The sequence below is a fragment of the Neopelma chrysocephalum genome, unplaced genomic scaffold, assembly GCF_003984885.1.
Source record: "Neopelma chrysocephalum unplaced genomic scaffold, ASM398488v2 Primary Assembly neopelma1_80b, whole genome shotgun sequence".
Lineage (NCBI taxonomy): Eukaryota > Metazoa > Chordata > Aves > Passeriformes > Pipridae > Neopelma > Neopelma chrysocephalum.
Genome location: NW_020897742.1, coordinates 6,925,047 through 6,939,822, shown reverse-complemented (window position 1 = coordinate 6,939,822; position 14,776 = coordinate 6,925,047). Strand labels below are relative to the sequence as shown.

At 39.8% G+C, this 14,776-nt stretch overlaps 1 protein-coding gene across 2 annotated transcripts in view; it reads right to left on the bottom strand.

Annotated features, from left to right (window-relative positions):
- The window catches only part of MBOAT2 (membrane bound O-acyltransferase domain containing 2), a 98,786-nt gene extending 84,287 nt beyond the window's left edge, over positions 1–14,499 (bottom strand). For both annotated transcript variants that reach the window (XM_027690195.1, XM_027690196.1), the window contains exon 1: positions 14,372–14,499. In XM_027690195.1, the coding sequence (XP_027545996.1) occupies positions 14,372–14,443 (72 nt within the window). In that variant the 5' untranslated portion in view covers positions 14,444–14,499. The remainder of the gene's footprint in view (positions 1–14,371) is intronic.
- Positions 14,500–14,776: the final 277 nt, after the last annotated feature.

The window sequence follows — 14,776 nt, the reverse complement described above, 5'->3', positions numbered from 1 at the left end:
ACTGGATAAATCCCTTTATTTAGAAAATAACGTTTCTCACTCTTTGATTTTTTTCTTGCATAGAAAACTGCGTAACAATTTTCCCAAGTATCCCAAGTCATCACAAGCAACAGCTCAGGGACCACTGCTTCAGATCATAAGCACTTCGATACATGAAACTTGCACACACTGCATGCTTGACAGGTCCTCCACACAACAGTGTTTTAGGCTCTTTGATGTGACCTAACTGAAATATACATTTAATCTTAACACCACAGAGTACAATGACAATACTGTTTTTATGGTCATGACAGCAGGCCTAATATTGGTGTTTGCAGCAACACAGTGCACACTTGTAGTACTGTAATTCAGCTAGTCCATTTCTTTATCATTTTTCAACCAAGTTTCAGGCTGTAACAGGTAAAAGTGACAGTATACCAGCAGGGTTATATTTAAAGTAGAAATTAAGTAACACCAATGACTATAGAACTCTCATCTTTGTAACAATTGCAGATTCCCCATTTCCAAATCCAAGGAAAATTTTCCTTTTTCTGAGCCAATCCAAAACCTTCTGTAATAAGCTACAAAAGCATTAAGTGCTAGTAGGGAGAAAGACTCAAAAGCAGGGCTGCTCGTCTTAATAGGAGCAGATCCCTAAACTAAACTGTCATGTATAGTTTGCCATCCATTCTGTTACTCCTACATTTCTATTATGCTTTTAACAGTATTTGAAAAATCCTAAATAAATGAGGAGATATTCTTTCAGGGCATAACTTGACCTGTTTTCTCTCCTTTATAAGCAATGATGCAAATGAAACAGAGTGATGTTTACAACTCAAGATGATTCTATGGACTTAGTGGAAAAGTTTCATACAAAACAGTCAAGTTAAATGAACCACTGAAAGGGAAACAAACTGATAATGTTTTAGAAAAGAGGGCAAGAAAGAAAAATTTTAAAAAATCAATTATTAATTCAGTATCAACATTTCTATGAATATTTATTACAGAAATTACTCTATGTATACCACAAAGCACATTTCTGAGCCAGAGAACTCTCAACCTAGACATCCTAAAAGGGAAAAGGAGACAGAGAAGAAAACTGAATATTCACAGATATGCAGTGAAGCTGAGGTGAAGAGACAGAGGGAAGAAATGGGCCTGAGTTCCTGCCCTTAAGTGGACAACTTTGCATTGCTGGTTTTTCTGAATTTCCAGACATCAGTGCTTTGGCTGCATTACAGATAATTTACCAGCTGGTATCACATGATGCCCTTCTTCAGATTACCACTAAAAGCAAGCTGGCAAGACCCAAGGGAGAAGAGAAGTCATCACCTGGCTCCTACTGTTACCATGACAAAGGATAGAAGTGCTGGGACTTGTAGACCACCCCCACAAGCAAACTTCCAGGGATATCAATTCCTTAAAGGTAAGATTTCCATGGGGAAAAAAAAGTCTGATGTAAATCCATGGAATGATAATTTTCACCCTGAGCAGTTATAATTTATCATATGTACAAGAGAACAAAACCAGAATTTTTTACCTCTTCAGGTTCAGGACATCAACAGCTCAGCCTACAAAAGTAGCACCTCAAAGCCACATAAAGAGAGCAACGTGTAATGCAAAGTTATGTGCATGTAAGAATAAAAAACATGCAATTATAATGTAAGTTATCAGCACTAGTTATCCAGTAATGAATAATGTAAGTGCGTGTTAGACATACTAAGCTATTACAAAACCTGCTGTGTGTAGCCAAGCAATTTCAAAATTAAATCCACTATTTTTGTTCAAAACCAGTTGTACAGCCAGGGCAGTTAACAGGCACTGTTCATGCTAGATGTAACAGCAAAACATGAACAAAAATTCCCAGTTTCAGCATTTGGAGCAGCTACATAAAATACAAATCCATTATATCATTAACTGCATTAAGCATCTACATAAGAAATTTTCCATTTGTGTGATCTCTGCAAAAGTCAATAGAAAGTTTAAAAGAAAACTTTTAAACACATTTACTTTAGTATTTAAAAAAATTAAATGTAATTTATGACATGCTTTTGTAAAAACAAAGTTATTGCTTAGGAAAAAAGTGTTTAAGGGATCAATTCTTAACAATTCTTACCATAAACAAAAAAAAAAGAAAGAAAAAGGTCACCGACTGCCTCAAGGATTTTCACCATCGAGAGGAAGTTTTAACATAACATTTGATTTGAACAGCTAGAAATCTCCAACTTTTAAACACAGGCAGCATCTTTAATAAACCAATAAAGAAATTTAAGTCCACAATAAAAAGAAATATAGAAGAAAAGTTTATTTCTTCTGCAAAACTAATTTTAATATAGGCAAATTTTACCCACTAATTCAGATTTTAGACTAAGCTTCCTCTTCATATCAGCTATATTTTAATATCAAAAGCTAACTGCTGCAGTCAAGCCCTCCAGAATCCTGCTACTTCACAGCACAGAAGGCATTTGCCTCATTCAGAAAAGTAGCCAGAGAGGGAATTTTACTGATACGGATAATTCCTAACTGGATGGCACAAGTTAATCATATAAGCCCACACAGCCTCCAATCCACTGAAAAGCAGCAACATGATGTCAAAGTTTTGCTTCCTGGCTGTAGCAAGGTACTAAGAGGCACCCAAAGATCAACAGGTACTATAAAGTAACTCACAAGTAACAGCGGTTTAGAGGGTGAAGTACCAAAGATGACTTGGGAATGTTGCATTTTACTCTTTCTTCTGTCAATGACAGAAAAGTCTTCCAATGACTTTGGAAGTTATCTTGTCTTTGTGCTTCTCTATTTTCTAATTTTTAACAAATTTTCTCCTATCAGAAGAAAAATAAGTATACAAACTTTAAACTGCAATGAGTGCCTGTGGCCTCAATAACACACTCTGGATGAATTAAAACTGATATGGAGGTTTTGTTTGTTTGTTTTGTTTGTGGGTTTCTGTGGATTTTTGTCTGTTGTTTTGTGGGGATTTTTTTAAAGTTGTTCTTGAAGAAAAATAAGAAGGCAGTTTAGTTCTTATTGCTGATGAATTCGGCTTTGAAAAAAGATTACCCAAATATAAGCAGAAGCACTGAAGCCTACCTGATCATGTGCAGAGCCTAAAATAACAGTTTTAAGATGCAAGATGCTTCATATGCAACAGTCAAGAACCTGTGGAGATGACAATTCTGCAGACAGATTTAGAAGTTCCCCCCCAACTGACCTCCCCTGACTTTGCCACACCACAGTACATTTCCTCCATGGAATTCAGCTTTTCTGAGCTGCAAGATGTCAGTATTACTTGTCTCCCTGTCTAGAGTAACTTCTGGTCCTCCATTCTACCACAGAAACAAAGTTATCACAAATGCTTCCTGCTTTATGTGACAGGGCTAGTGAGCAAGGTGCACTGAGCAGCATTCCTCTTCTACCTTCAGCTCTACTTTTCAAGAACTATAGTTATTGAAAAAAAAAAGGCATTTTAAGAAAAAAATAGAACATGAACTACAAAACCACTGTGAAAAGAGCTCTTTCAAGAGTTCGGAGATCAAGACATACTGTACATACACTTTAAGAAGCACTGATTATAAAGCTGAGGCTTTAATTTTTTTTCTAAATCTATAGGACTACTTTAGCAGTACCATTTTAAACACAAACCCCTCCAAACATCCTACTTGTTGACGTATACTTGTAAAAATCGCCAAACCTTATCATAACTAATGAAGCATCAGTTTTGCCTTGTTCCTCAAATGTCATTATTTTCTTGTTCTTGCTCCAAGTTAAGTCAAAACCCTTTACCTCTTCCACCAAAATATGAATGAAAACAGGAACGAAAACAGGAATGAAAAACATCTACAAGTGTTCACAGAAAGCTGGTTATAATATGAGAGAGCTGATACTTCTCTGCTCAAATCAGTTCAGCAGTTTAGTTACCTAGGCAGCCTCATCTGCTCGGATGGTAAGATTGACAGAGAGATAGACAACAGGTTAGCAAAGGCATATAGTGCTTTTGGAAAACTCCATAAAAGAGTCTGGCGAAATAAACACTTGAAGAAAAGTACAAAGATCAGTGTTTACAGAGCCATAGTGCTGTCTACTCTCTTATATGGATCCGAATCATGGGTCATCTACCGCCACACCACCTCCATCTCCTAGAACGCTTCCATCAATGCTGCCTCCGTACAATCCTGAACATCCACTGGTCAGATTATGTGACTAACACGTCTGTTGTAGAACAAGCAGCAATCACAAGTATTGAGGCCATGTTGCTAAGAACTCAGCTGTGCTGGGCAGGACACGTCTCCAGGATGAAGGACCACTGCCTCCCTAAGATCTTGCTTTATGGTGAACTTGCCACCGGCTGCCGCAAAAGAGAAGTCCCGAAGAGAAGATACAAGGACTCCCTGAAACAACATCTCAGCCTCGGCCATATTGACCACCATAACTGGTCTACTCTGGCCTCCAATCGGGAGGTCTGGAGACACACTATCTATAACACTGCTGTTTCCTTTGAGAATGCACGCAGGATCACTCTTGAGGAGAAAAGACAACGCAGAAAGAATCGTGTCTTGCAGAATATACCACCTAAGGAGTCTTTCTGCTGTGCCTTTTGCAACCGGACTTGTCTATCTCGTATTGGCCTTTTTACCCACCAACATGCTTGTAGCAAACGTGGGTAGAGCCCTTCCCAAATCTTCATTTGCAAAGCCTAGCCATGATGATGATGATGATGATACTTCTCCACAGCAATAAGATAGCACTACTGATGGATATTCTTCTGTCCAATTTCTAACCTTCATCCAGTATAAAAGGAACAACTTGTACAATTATCCAATAATTGCCTAATGTCAAACCACTAAGAGCGAGAATAAATATTATTTGAAGCCAGTGTCAATTTTCAAACTACTCCCCATAAATTGTTGCACTGATATTAAAGGAGGGGGGAGGGAGATAGCATTTTCCACAGTAAAGCTGAAAAAAGGATAAAAATCAAACTGTTTGCTAATTTTCTTCAGGGAAGAAATGTCAGGAACAGGAGTTTAGAGACACTGGCATGGGTACTTAATTCATAGAACGTTTCAATTAATAGTGTCTTACATGATGAAAATGCAACTAATTAACACTCCTGCCCTCAAGTCTCAACTTTACTTCATGGGTGAAACACAAAGAAATGGAGGATAAACAGCAGTGGTTACTGTGGAGTTGTATCAGGATGGAAGACGTTTGTGTTAAGGCTGTATATTTTTTGTAGCAAAGACGGTATTACTAAGTTTTTATACAGTATCCAATGCAAAGGGACACTGTTTTTCAGATTAAACTTCCAAGCACAGCCTTCTAATAGCAGCCACTTCCTTGAAGTGCATACTTTAACATTTGTGTTAGTCAACATTAACATCACTGGCAAATGCTTTTTAATATTGCATAAATATACTTCATCTTCACATTAATTTATTGGCAATGGAAAGGACTTACTCATCAGATTCTAAACGTTTTCTTTACAGGCTGGTTTCAGTCCAAAACATCAAATGCAGTCATGACATAGGGTAGTAATAGGATTTCTACTTTCAGTAGTAACTCCCAATTTCTAGTTTGCAATTCTTAAGTATGCTGCAGAGAGTGAAGCACACCATGAAGAACGTGATGTAGGCAATAGTAATCTGGTTTGTGCAATAAATGAGCATCAAATCCAATAAGCTTTTTCAAAGAGGGCTTACTAAATCATTACTCAGAATTACTTGAGGAAAAACTGTATGACTAGAGATGTAAAATGAAACATCAATGTACACATTTTTTAGTGAAAACAACCAAAACTAATTCATTAAGGACAGGAAGATGTCAGCTGAAGGGTGTTCTCTCCGACAGGCTCTTACGGTTTTGGCGTTACTGAGTTGTCACATGTAAAAGCTATTTATTCACAGGAATAGCTAAAATCTAGGCAGCAAGTTTGGTTCCAATGTGAAATTGAACTAAGAATGCTTGGGTTTTTTGCTTGTGTGTTTTGTTTTCTTCTCTCTTCAAAACACTCACTTCTCTTGAACAAAAACTGGTTTGGCCAGTTAAGGATTGCAGATCTCAGACTACCAGGGAAAAAGGGTTTACAACCTCAAAACACCAAGCCTGCTATTATGTTGGCAAAACACAGTTCCAAAGACCAACTCAGTTACTGTGCTATTGCAACCAGGGCTTTTTAATCACATACTCATGGTGCACATGCACATAGTGAGATGAACTCAAAGTCTCCACTCTGTCACTTATATCAGCAGTATACAGGATATTCAAATGATATTCTTATTTTAATGCTCAGAGAACCACTACAGTATCTGGAATTTTGTAAAAACTTTACAAGCTCCTCACTTTCCCAGCCATTTAAAAATAAAGCAAAACAACATCTATGGAGGTACCTTTACTGAATGCAACCAGAAACTGACACTTTCTCCATTAAGAACTACCTCAGTACAATTATATTCTGCTGATAGGTGAGAAACTGAAATCCATCTGAAAACAAGCAACAGACATGGAAAGTAACACTCCCTTGTCCCTATAGCCTGCAGAAATCCAGGAATGGCAGTAGTCCTTTTAATTAGCAAGTAAAACAAATATTCCCCATCATTAAAATGGTCAGCTTCTCAGTGCTCTCCCTGTGGGACGTTGTGGGGGGAAGAAAAGGGCTCCGCTATGCTCTCACTTGAATGCACTACTGTTCAACTCAGACTCTTCTCTTCCTCGTCTATCATCCTCCAGCTCTTCCCAGTTCAGGAATCATCTGCATGAAATCAGCCAAGCATCTCCAAGCACCACAACAGCAGCCCTGTAAACATTTGCAGTATTCAGCAATCCGTACAAGTAATGAGCACTACTTTGAGCTGTTACAACTTTTCAAATTAATTCAATTTTAATAATATTTTAGTAACATTTAGATAAAATATTTTTATATAGAAGCATAATTCTTACTTCTTACATTCAATTCCATTACAGATAATCATTTGTCAACATATTCTAAGGCTAGACCGTCTACAAGTCTTCTAGCCATCACTGGGCTTCTAAAATTCCTGCAGATTCATGGTGACCTCAAATTCTTTCTGGCCTTTCCACCATGAAGAATAAAACACCATTCATTATAGTCTGAACCTTCAGACCACTTTTTCAATGACATGCTTAGTCTACCAAATTATTGGGTTTATATATGTTTATGTGTGTAAGATTTACAAGAAGCAGTAGAATCAAGAGCACTACTCAGCCAAAAGGCAGGTCAGAAAGATTAAGAATGATCTATATAGGTGGCATTACAGTATAGAATATATCACTGTAGTTATACAGCCAGTGTGCTCACAAACCATGTTTCAGACTAAGAGCACCATCTTCTTCAGCTTAGGTCACTTTAACTGGAAATAAAAGGAAACACCAAAATCCCAACTACAGGCAATCGCACCATTACAGTCAAAGCAAAATAGCTTCTTCACCTTTGGATATATTATTCTAGAAAAAAAGCAGAGCTGTGGAAGTTTTCCTTTGCAAAAGATGACTTAGCTGCCAAAAACATCACTTAAAACAAGCAAGCATAACTAGCATTTATCTAAATTTGCAGACATATTGAAATTCTCAAACAGATCTGCTCACTTGAATGAGTGCTAAGAGGCTAGTAATGTTGATTCAACTAATGTTGAATTTCAAGTACTTCCCAAAGGAAAGAAGGAAAATTAAATACCCATATGGAAGAGCTATATCAATATTCTTTGTAAAGTAAATACTGTAAAGATGCATGCATCAAGCAAACAGATTTTCATCCAGATACATGTAGTTTTCCTCACCTTTCAGGAGAAAAATAAAACTCCACAGTCTAGTCTCCATTGTTCAAAAGCTTGGGAAAAAAAAAAAAAAACCAACCTGGGCAACTCAGGAAAAGTGCATGTTAGTCAAAACAATAAATGTGAAGAAAATATGCTGTAATCAAGGCTGCAAAGGATGTATCACAGCGTTTCATTAGGTCAACACAGGAACAGGTAAACAGGAGTTAAAAGTAAACAAATGTCAGGGCTACTAAATGATAAAGATGACTCATCTTTTTCAGCTTTATCAGTTTTCAAAACTCTTGCTTTAAGTCAGCACAGTACCCAAGAAAAAGCCCACAGTGAGAAAAGATCTACATAGCTGTGGTACAATAGATTTACAGCAGTAACCCTTCAGAAGAAACAGAAAGCAACACAGTGGTAACCATGTACTCAGTAAGTTACTCGTCATCTTCCTTTATGCCTGTTTTTTCTTTATTAGCCTGTTCTTTGAGCTCTTCAGTATTTCTTTCCAACATCTCAGAACTGCAGTATTTTCACAGTAACTTCTGAACTCCATTTTGAATTCAGAAATAGCTTGTACTGTCACAATCACACATGAGTAAATGTTCACACTTACACCACCTCAATGAATTGCCTAAGGATGGGAAAAACAATTTGACAAAAAAAAATAAAAAAGGCAGGTCACTAAAAGTTGTTCAGGTAAAGAGTGTTTAGTTTAGATGTTTACTGTAGAAACTTTAGGCTGTAATTACATGGGAGGTTTTCTGCTGCTTTGCAAAAACCTGGAGAAAATACACCTGGTATGGTAGGATGAGAGTACATCAGAATGAAAATTCACTGCTGCCTCCCTAAAAAAAAAAAAAAAAAAAAAAAAAAAAAAAAAAATCAAAGTAGCTCTTTAGTTTACATCCTCACAACTATATTCATGAGCCTGAATTAAATAGAGACATTTCTTTCTTGCACTTAATCTTTCTATCACTTAATAAATGGCTCATCTTTTCTAACACTATAAGCAGTGCTTGTTTTCTTTCCTTTCCAACACTATTCATTACAGCTTCTACTTCTTCCTTCAACATGGTCACTTTATCTTGCCAGTTTTTCCTCTTATCCCAACAATTTCATCCTTCTCTACAATTTTTCATTGCAGACTTATCTCGACAAACAATAGGTAGAGAGTTAAGTCAATACCTAAACTCTAATACTAAGATCTGGGAAAGGCGTCACTGCAGGGAGACCATGACCCTTCTGATGACATATTCTCTCCCTTCCAATAGTTCAAAGGGAACTTAAGAAACCAGTAAAAACTTGGCTAGCAAATCCAAACAATTCAAAACATCCAGTCACTGAGAACAGTACTTACAGAATGAAGAACAGGACTTTATTTCCAGCTTCTTTTCACCCGCTACAGTCTACCCTCATGGGAGATCATGCCTTACTATCCACCCTTTGCTATCCACCCGTTGTTCTCCTGACTGCTGCTAGGAGCAGATAAGGAAAGTACGGCATAAAGTAGGGGCACTTACTCTACCACTTCCTTGCCTTCAGTGTTTGGATTTTACACACCCATGAATGCTACTTTTACTCACATCTATTATTTCAAGTTTCCTGTGTCACATCCAAAAAAAAAAAAAAAAATCAGTAACAAGCTGCTCTGTATTCCACAACTGTACACAAGGGTCTAAGAATCAATGATGGGAGAAAATAAAACTTGGGACACTCTTCACTTTATTCTTTTTTTGTAATTTGATATTGCTTCAGACAAATGTTAGGCCATCTAAATTCTGGACAGCTATATAGGACAAACATTTTGATATCCACTCCATGTTTAGACAAAAAGGTTTTTATCAGGCTAAAACATTTCAGCCCTGAGGAGGCTACATTATGTTGCCTTGGCAGAAAACAAGGGCAGCCAAGGCATCACTAATGCCCAAAATTTTGTGAAGTAACAGAGATCTAATTAGGAGACATATCTAGATGTGCCCTGTAGGCAAATCAGGCACATACTGCTTCTCAGCAATGATTCCCTACACCAGCTCCAAACCTGGCCTTATCCCCAAACTACAGCTGTGCTCACCTCCAAAGCATCAAAATAAAGGAGAAAAAAATTGCAGATACATCTTGCCCATCATATGCATGTAAGAAATAAATATTTCATAGATATATACAGGGAAAAAAAATTCCCGCCCACTCTCCTTGAGGGCATCAAGGTGAAACACAAGGGCTCAACATAACTCAGTGCTTTTATGTGGAGCAGAGTGTGCTAAGGGCATGTTGAAAGCAACTTGGGTAACCCTCTGCACAAGGAAGCGTATGCAGAAAATTATGCAAAGGTGTAGCAAAATGGCCTGAGATCACTAAATTAAGGAAGCTCATATGGTTTATACAGTTCACATTTAGGAGGACCTGGATTTTTATGCCTATTCTTATTAAAAAAAGGTCAATTTAGATTCTTTGATGATTGATGGCACTCACATAGAAAATCGTATTTATTCTACACAAATGAGCAAATTTAACCAAATAAAAGCTAAAATTAGACTGGGGAAAAAAAAAAAAAAACAAACCAAAACCCAAGACAAATGTGGAACTAACACAATTTTTTTTTCTTTCAGTTTTGTTGAAAAAACACTGCTTGTCTTTACATGCTGGATTTTAAGTGAAGTGCATAATCATAAGCATGACATTTTATTGGGTCCACATATCTTCACACAGCTATGCTGTTAGCAGTTGGAGCCACATTCTTTCTTTTCTTATCTAGAAGAGAATCACTGAAATTATCTTAGTTCAGACCACATTTCAGGATCTCAAGTTCAATCTCTTAGACAACCCATGTAAAAAGTTGATGCTTACATATTGTCATAGTCAATCTCCGATCTCCCCTGCTCAGCTATTCCTCTACTACAAGTTATCTGTTTCTACAGCAAATGAAGGGTAGTAATAACTTCTGTAATTTCTGCCCGTTTTCGGTAAAAAATTTTGCTCCCTCTGGTGGAAGCAGTGAAAGCAAAGATTATTCTCTGAACTCACCTTACCCTACAGAGACCTAAAAGCCAAGATGAGAGTTTCTCTCTCCTAGAATCACTGTCACAGTAAATTTAAATCTTTCCAATTTAATGACAAGTAAGCTGACAAGTTATCAGGAAAAGTAATTTGGCAACAAAAAAATCAGCAAGATAGTGACAGAATTAGAAATGGACCAAGGTCCAACACCCTATTTGTCAAGCTTCACCTTAGAGAAAGAAGAAACCAGGAGAGACACAAATATGACATGAGAACAGGTAGGAAAAACATAAGGCTAGGTGAGAGACATAACCACAGTGAAATAATTTAAGTTGCAACCTTGATCCATTACACAACATGTGATACTCTACCAGCCAAGTTTTTACAATGAACCTTCCAATACTTCTTGGGAAGCTGTCAGAGGTGGAAAGGACCTAACTACTTTTATTCCCTCTCTCCTCTAAGAAGACAGAAGGAATATTGCTGTGCATTAATATTTATTCACTCCTTCATTAACTTTAAGGACCCAAGGTGATAGTTGTCAACAGAATGCTTTCTTTGCTGAGTAGGCAACTTAGGTTCTCCAAGACATGAAAAGATACAGTTTTTATGAGGCTTTTCACTCCCAAGCAGTGATTTTTTTCCTACTACAAAATAAAAGGTATGTAAGGTTGCTGTAGGTTCTTGCTCACACCAAGCATCTTCCCTTGCATCAAATGACTAAAAATAACAGAAGAATTGGCACAAGAAGACTATAAAAACCACATTAGCTTTTCCAGATAGCCATTTCAGTTAACTTGGTGCAAGACAAAACAAGAGCCAATGGAAGGGTTAATATAGCAACAAATTACTGCATAATACCTTGTTGGGGGATACATACAAAAGGGGAAAACAAGCTTTCCATTCCCTTAGCTACCCAGTACTCCAATACAAGAAGAAAAGTCTAGGAACAGCAAACTGTTAAAGCAACAAAGCTTCTCTTTTGCAACACAGATGAGCACATAGAGGAGACTGCTGTGTCAAATGGCTCTAGTGGAGCTCATCCTTCATCTTTTGCACTGATCTCCAATGTGCACATAACCAACACCATTCTCAAACAGATCTCTACCTCTAGTTCTGCCAAGCACTAAGTCAAAAAGTAATCGATTTCTCACACTTGTGAGATCCACATCTCTGTGTGGATCTGATTGATTAATCTTAGAGACAGCAGCTTCACCTTTAACTTACATTTCTCCTTCCATTCACTGCCAAATAGGCAAGGTTCTTCTCTTCATTTGTTTGAACATCCCGAGAGTGGAATAATGTCGACACATGCTACCTGGATTTGTCTTCCAGGAGTTACATGCCTTAGCAGGATAATTAGACAGCAATGACTTAAGTCACAATTTAAGCAACATTTTTGATACAAAGATTAGTATCTGCTTGTGGTCTAAACTGAAATACAGAAGTGGAGAAACAAAACCCATTCATTTTCAGCAGTTCCAAGTGCCAGTATTATACTGGAGTGTCCCTTTCAAGCAGCTGCTGTATTGGTATGACTGTAGTCATAGTACAGATTTGGATCAATAGTAGAAATAACCCACTAATCAGAATACTTTTATTCTTCTGTTATTTTCTCAAAGCACTGCTACATTTTCATACTGACTATGTGTATACTATCACCAAATGTCACGCACAATCTTCAGGCAAACACACCAAAGAGTATCAGCACTTTCTTCTCTGCCCTCATTCTCTCCTTCACTATCTTTGATTTGATTACACTGAACACATTTCACATTCTTTCTGTATTACAAACTTACTATCAAGATAGACTCTTGAGTTGAGAGGTTACAATAAACTAACTTTGCTTTTTTTTTTATCCATTATAGATGTATTCTCCTCAGTGCAGCGTAATTTTATAACTCTTCAATTCATACTCCAGTCACAATCAGTGCTCTTCATATGCAACTGGACCTGTATTATGTATAGTCCACTGATGTCCAAAAACAACGTATGTCTGACTTCTAACTGCTTATAACCATCTTCTAAACTACACGTTTAGTCATCCTTCATTGTGATTGCTCCCAAAAGCTTCAACAGACCTCAAAGTGTACTTCATAAAACCTTGGCTTTACAGGAGCATCTGTTGCGAAACATTCAATACAGGGAAGTTTTCCAGTAAAAAGTAACTTCATTGTCATCAAAATGCCATATCCACAATATTTAAAACAATTTGGTAGAAGCCACACTATGTCATAAAACAATTAAATTTATGACTGCTATTATGAGTAGATAATTATACACCACCAGCATCATGCCATAAAAAGACAATCAACTCTTATTTAGCTTGCAGCACCCTGTAGAAGCTACATGCTTCATGGAAATAAACACATGGCACCCGGCAAGAGCAGCTTGCAGCTTACAGCTTGCAGGTATGAGGCACCCAGCCACGTGGTGCCATCGATCCCAGACACGGGTATCATTGCCAGGGGTGCACAGTATCCATTCCATCACTGTAAGCTCAATTTCAACTTGCCCGCTTTCATCAGTTTTCTAGAAGGTACTTTTTCATGTGCATCCTTAACTAGGGTTCCATTCAAATAAACAGCTAGGGGAGTGGGGCAGGAAAAAAAAAAAAGAATTAAGTGTGTAGCTCAGTCACTTCCTAAATGCTTTCACTAGACATGCTCCTTCTTTTGTATTTTATTTCCAGTTACTTTTCTCACTTATTAGGTATATTTCATAAAACCAAACCATCAAAGTCTCTCTCTACAGAAGCACAGACTGTTTTCCTTGATATGTTTCACTCACACACACATTAATGGGGGCTTTAAAAAAAAAAGAAATTCCTAATATGGAATTTCTTGGTGCTGCAAAATTTATAGGAGGAGTTACTTCAGGTTACTTTTCTTATGTATTCCTAAACACATTAATATTATGTAGATTTAGGAGGTCTAGACCAGTTCCCCCATAAACAAACATTCTGGTCCAACTTCAGTGATTAAACTCCGCAAACCTCAGTTTCCCAATCTTATCTTGTAATCTTCTGATGCTTCGTGAAGATAACAGGAATAACAGCCTTCAGGAATTTTTATATCACTGGGACAATAGATACCACAGAAACGCTCTGCCTCCAAAGTACATACGGACGCCCAGTAGCATTGTGTGCGGCGCACATTTTTAACGCCGCGTGTAAAACCCCCTGGCAGGCGCATCCAGGCGCAGCGCGCTGCTTTGCATTGGCAATTATTACCGAACCTTCGCATCGCTGGAGCCGATACCGGCCGCGCTCCCAGCTGTGGAGGCACATCTGGCCGACGCGCGATGCCAACAAGTTGGGGCGCGGCAGGGCCGGGCGGGACGCGGGTGGGATGCGGTGGGATGCGGGCGGGATGCTGGACCGGGCGGGCGGGCGCACCTGCCTGCGGAGAGCGGCCGCGCCCCGGCGCCCCCCGCCCGCGGAGGGGAACCGCGGCCGCCTCCCGCTGCGGGCGCTGCCCGCCCTGCCCCGACCCCACGGACGGACGGACGGACGGATGGAGGGGCCGCGGGGGGACGGCACGGAGCGGGGGCGCGGTGCGGTCCCTCCCCGGCGAGCCCCTGGGAGCGGCGGTGGCGGGGCGGGCACCTCCCATCCTCACCTGGTCGACGGGCAGGCGCACGGCGTTGCTGATGGGCTGCAGCAGCGTGGAGCCCGTGGTGCTGGTGGCCATGGCGAGGCCGGGCAGCCGCTCCCCGCCCGGGCTCCCGCGGCGGCGGCGGCGGCGGCAACAACGGCGGCGCGAGCGGCCCCAGCCCCGCACGGCGCCGTGACAACAAGGGGCGGGCGCGGCCCCGCCGCTGACTGACAGCGCCGCCGGCCAACCCGCGCGCGGCCCCGCCGACGACTGACAGGCGGGCTCGCCCAATCCCCGCCCCCCGCCGGGATGGGCGGGACCAGGCGGCCCCGCCCGGCGGCCGCTCCGCGCTGAGGGCGGGCGGGGCTGCGCGCACCGCGCAGGTACCGCGCAGGGCGCCCGGCGGCCGCGCCCGGCCCGAACTGCACC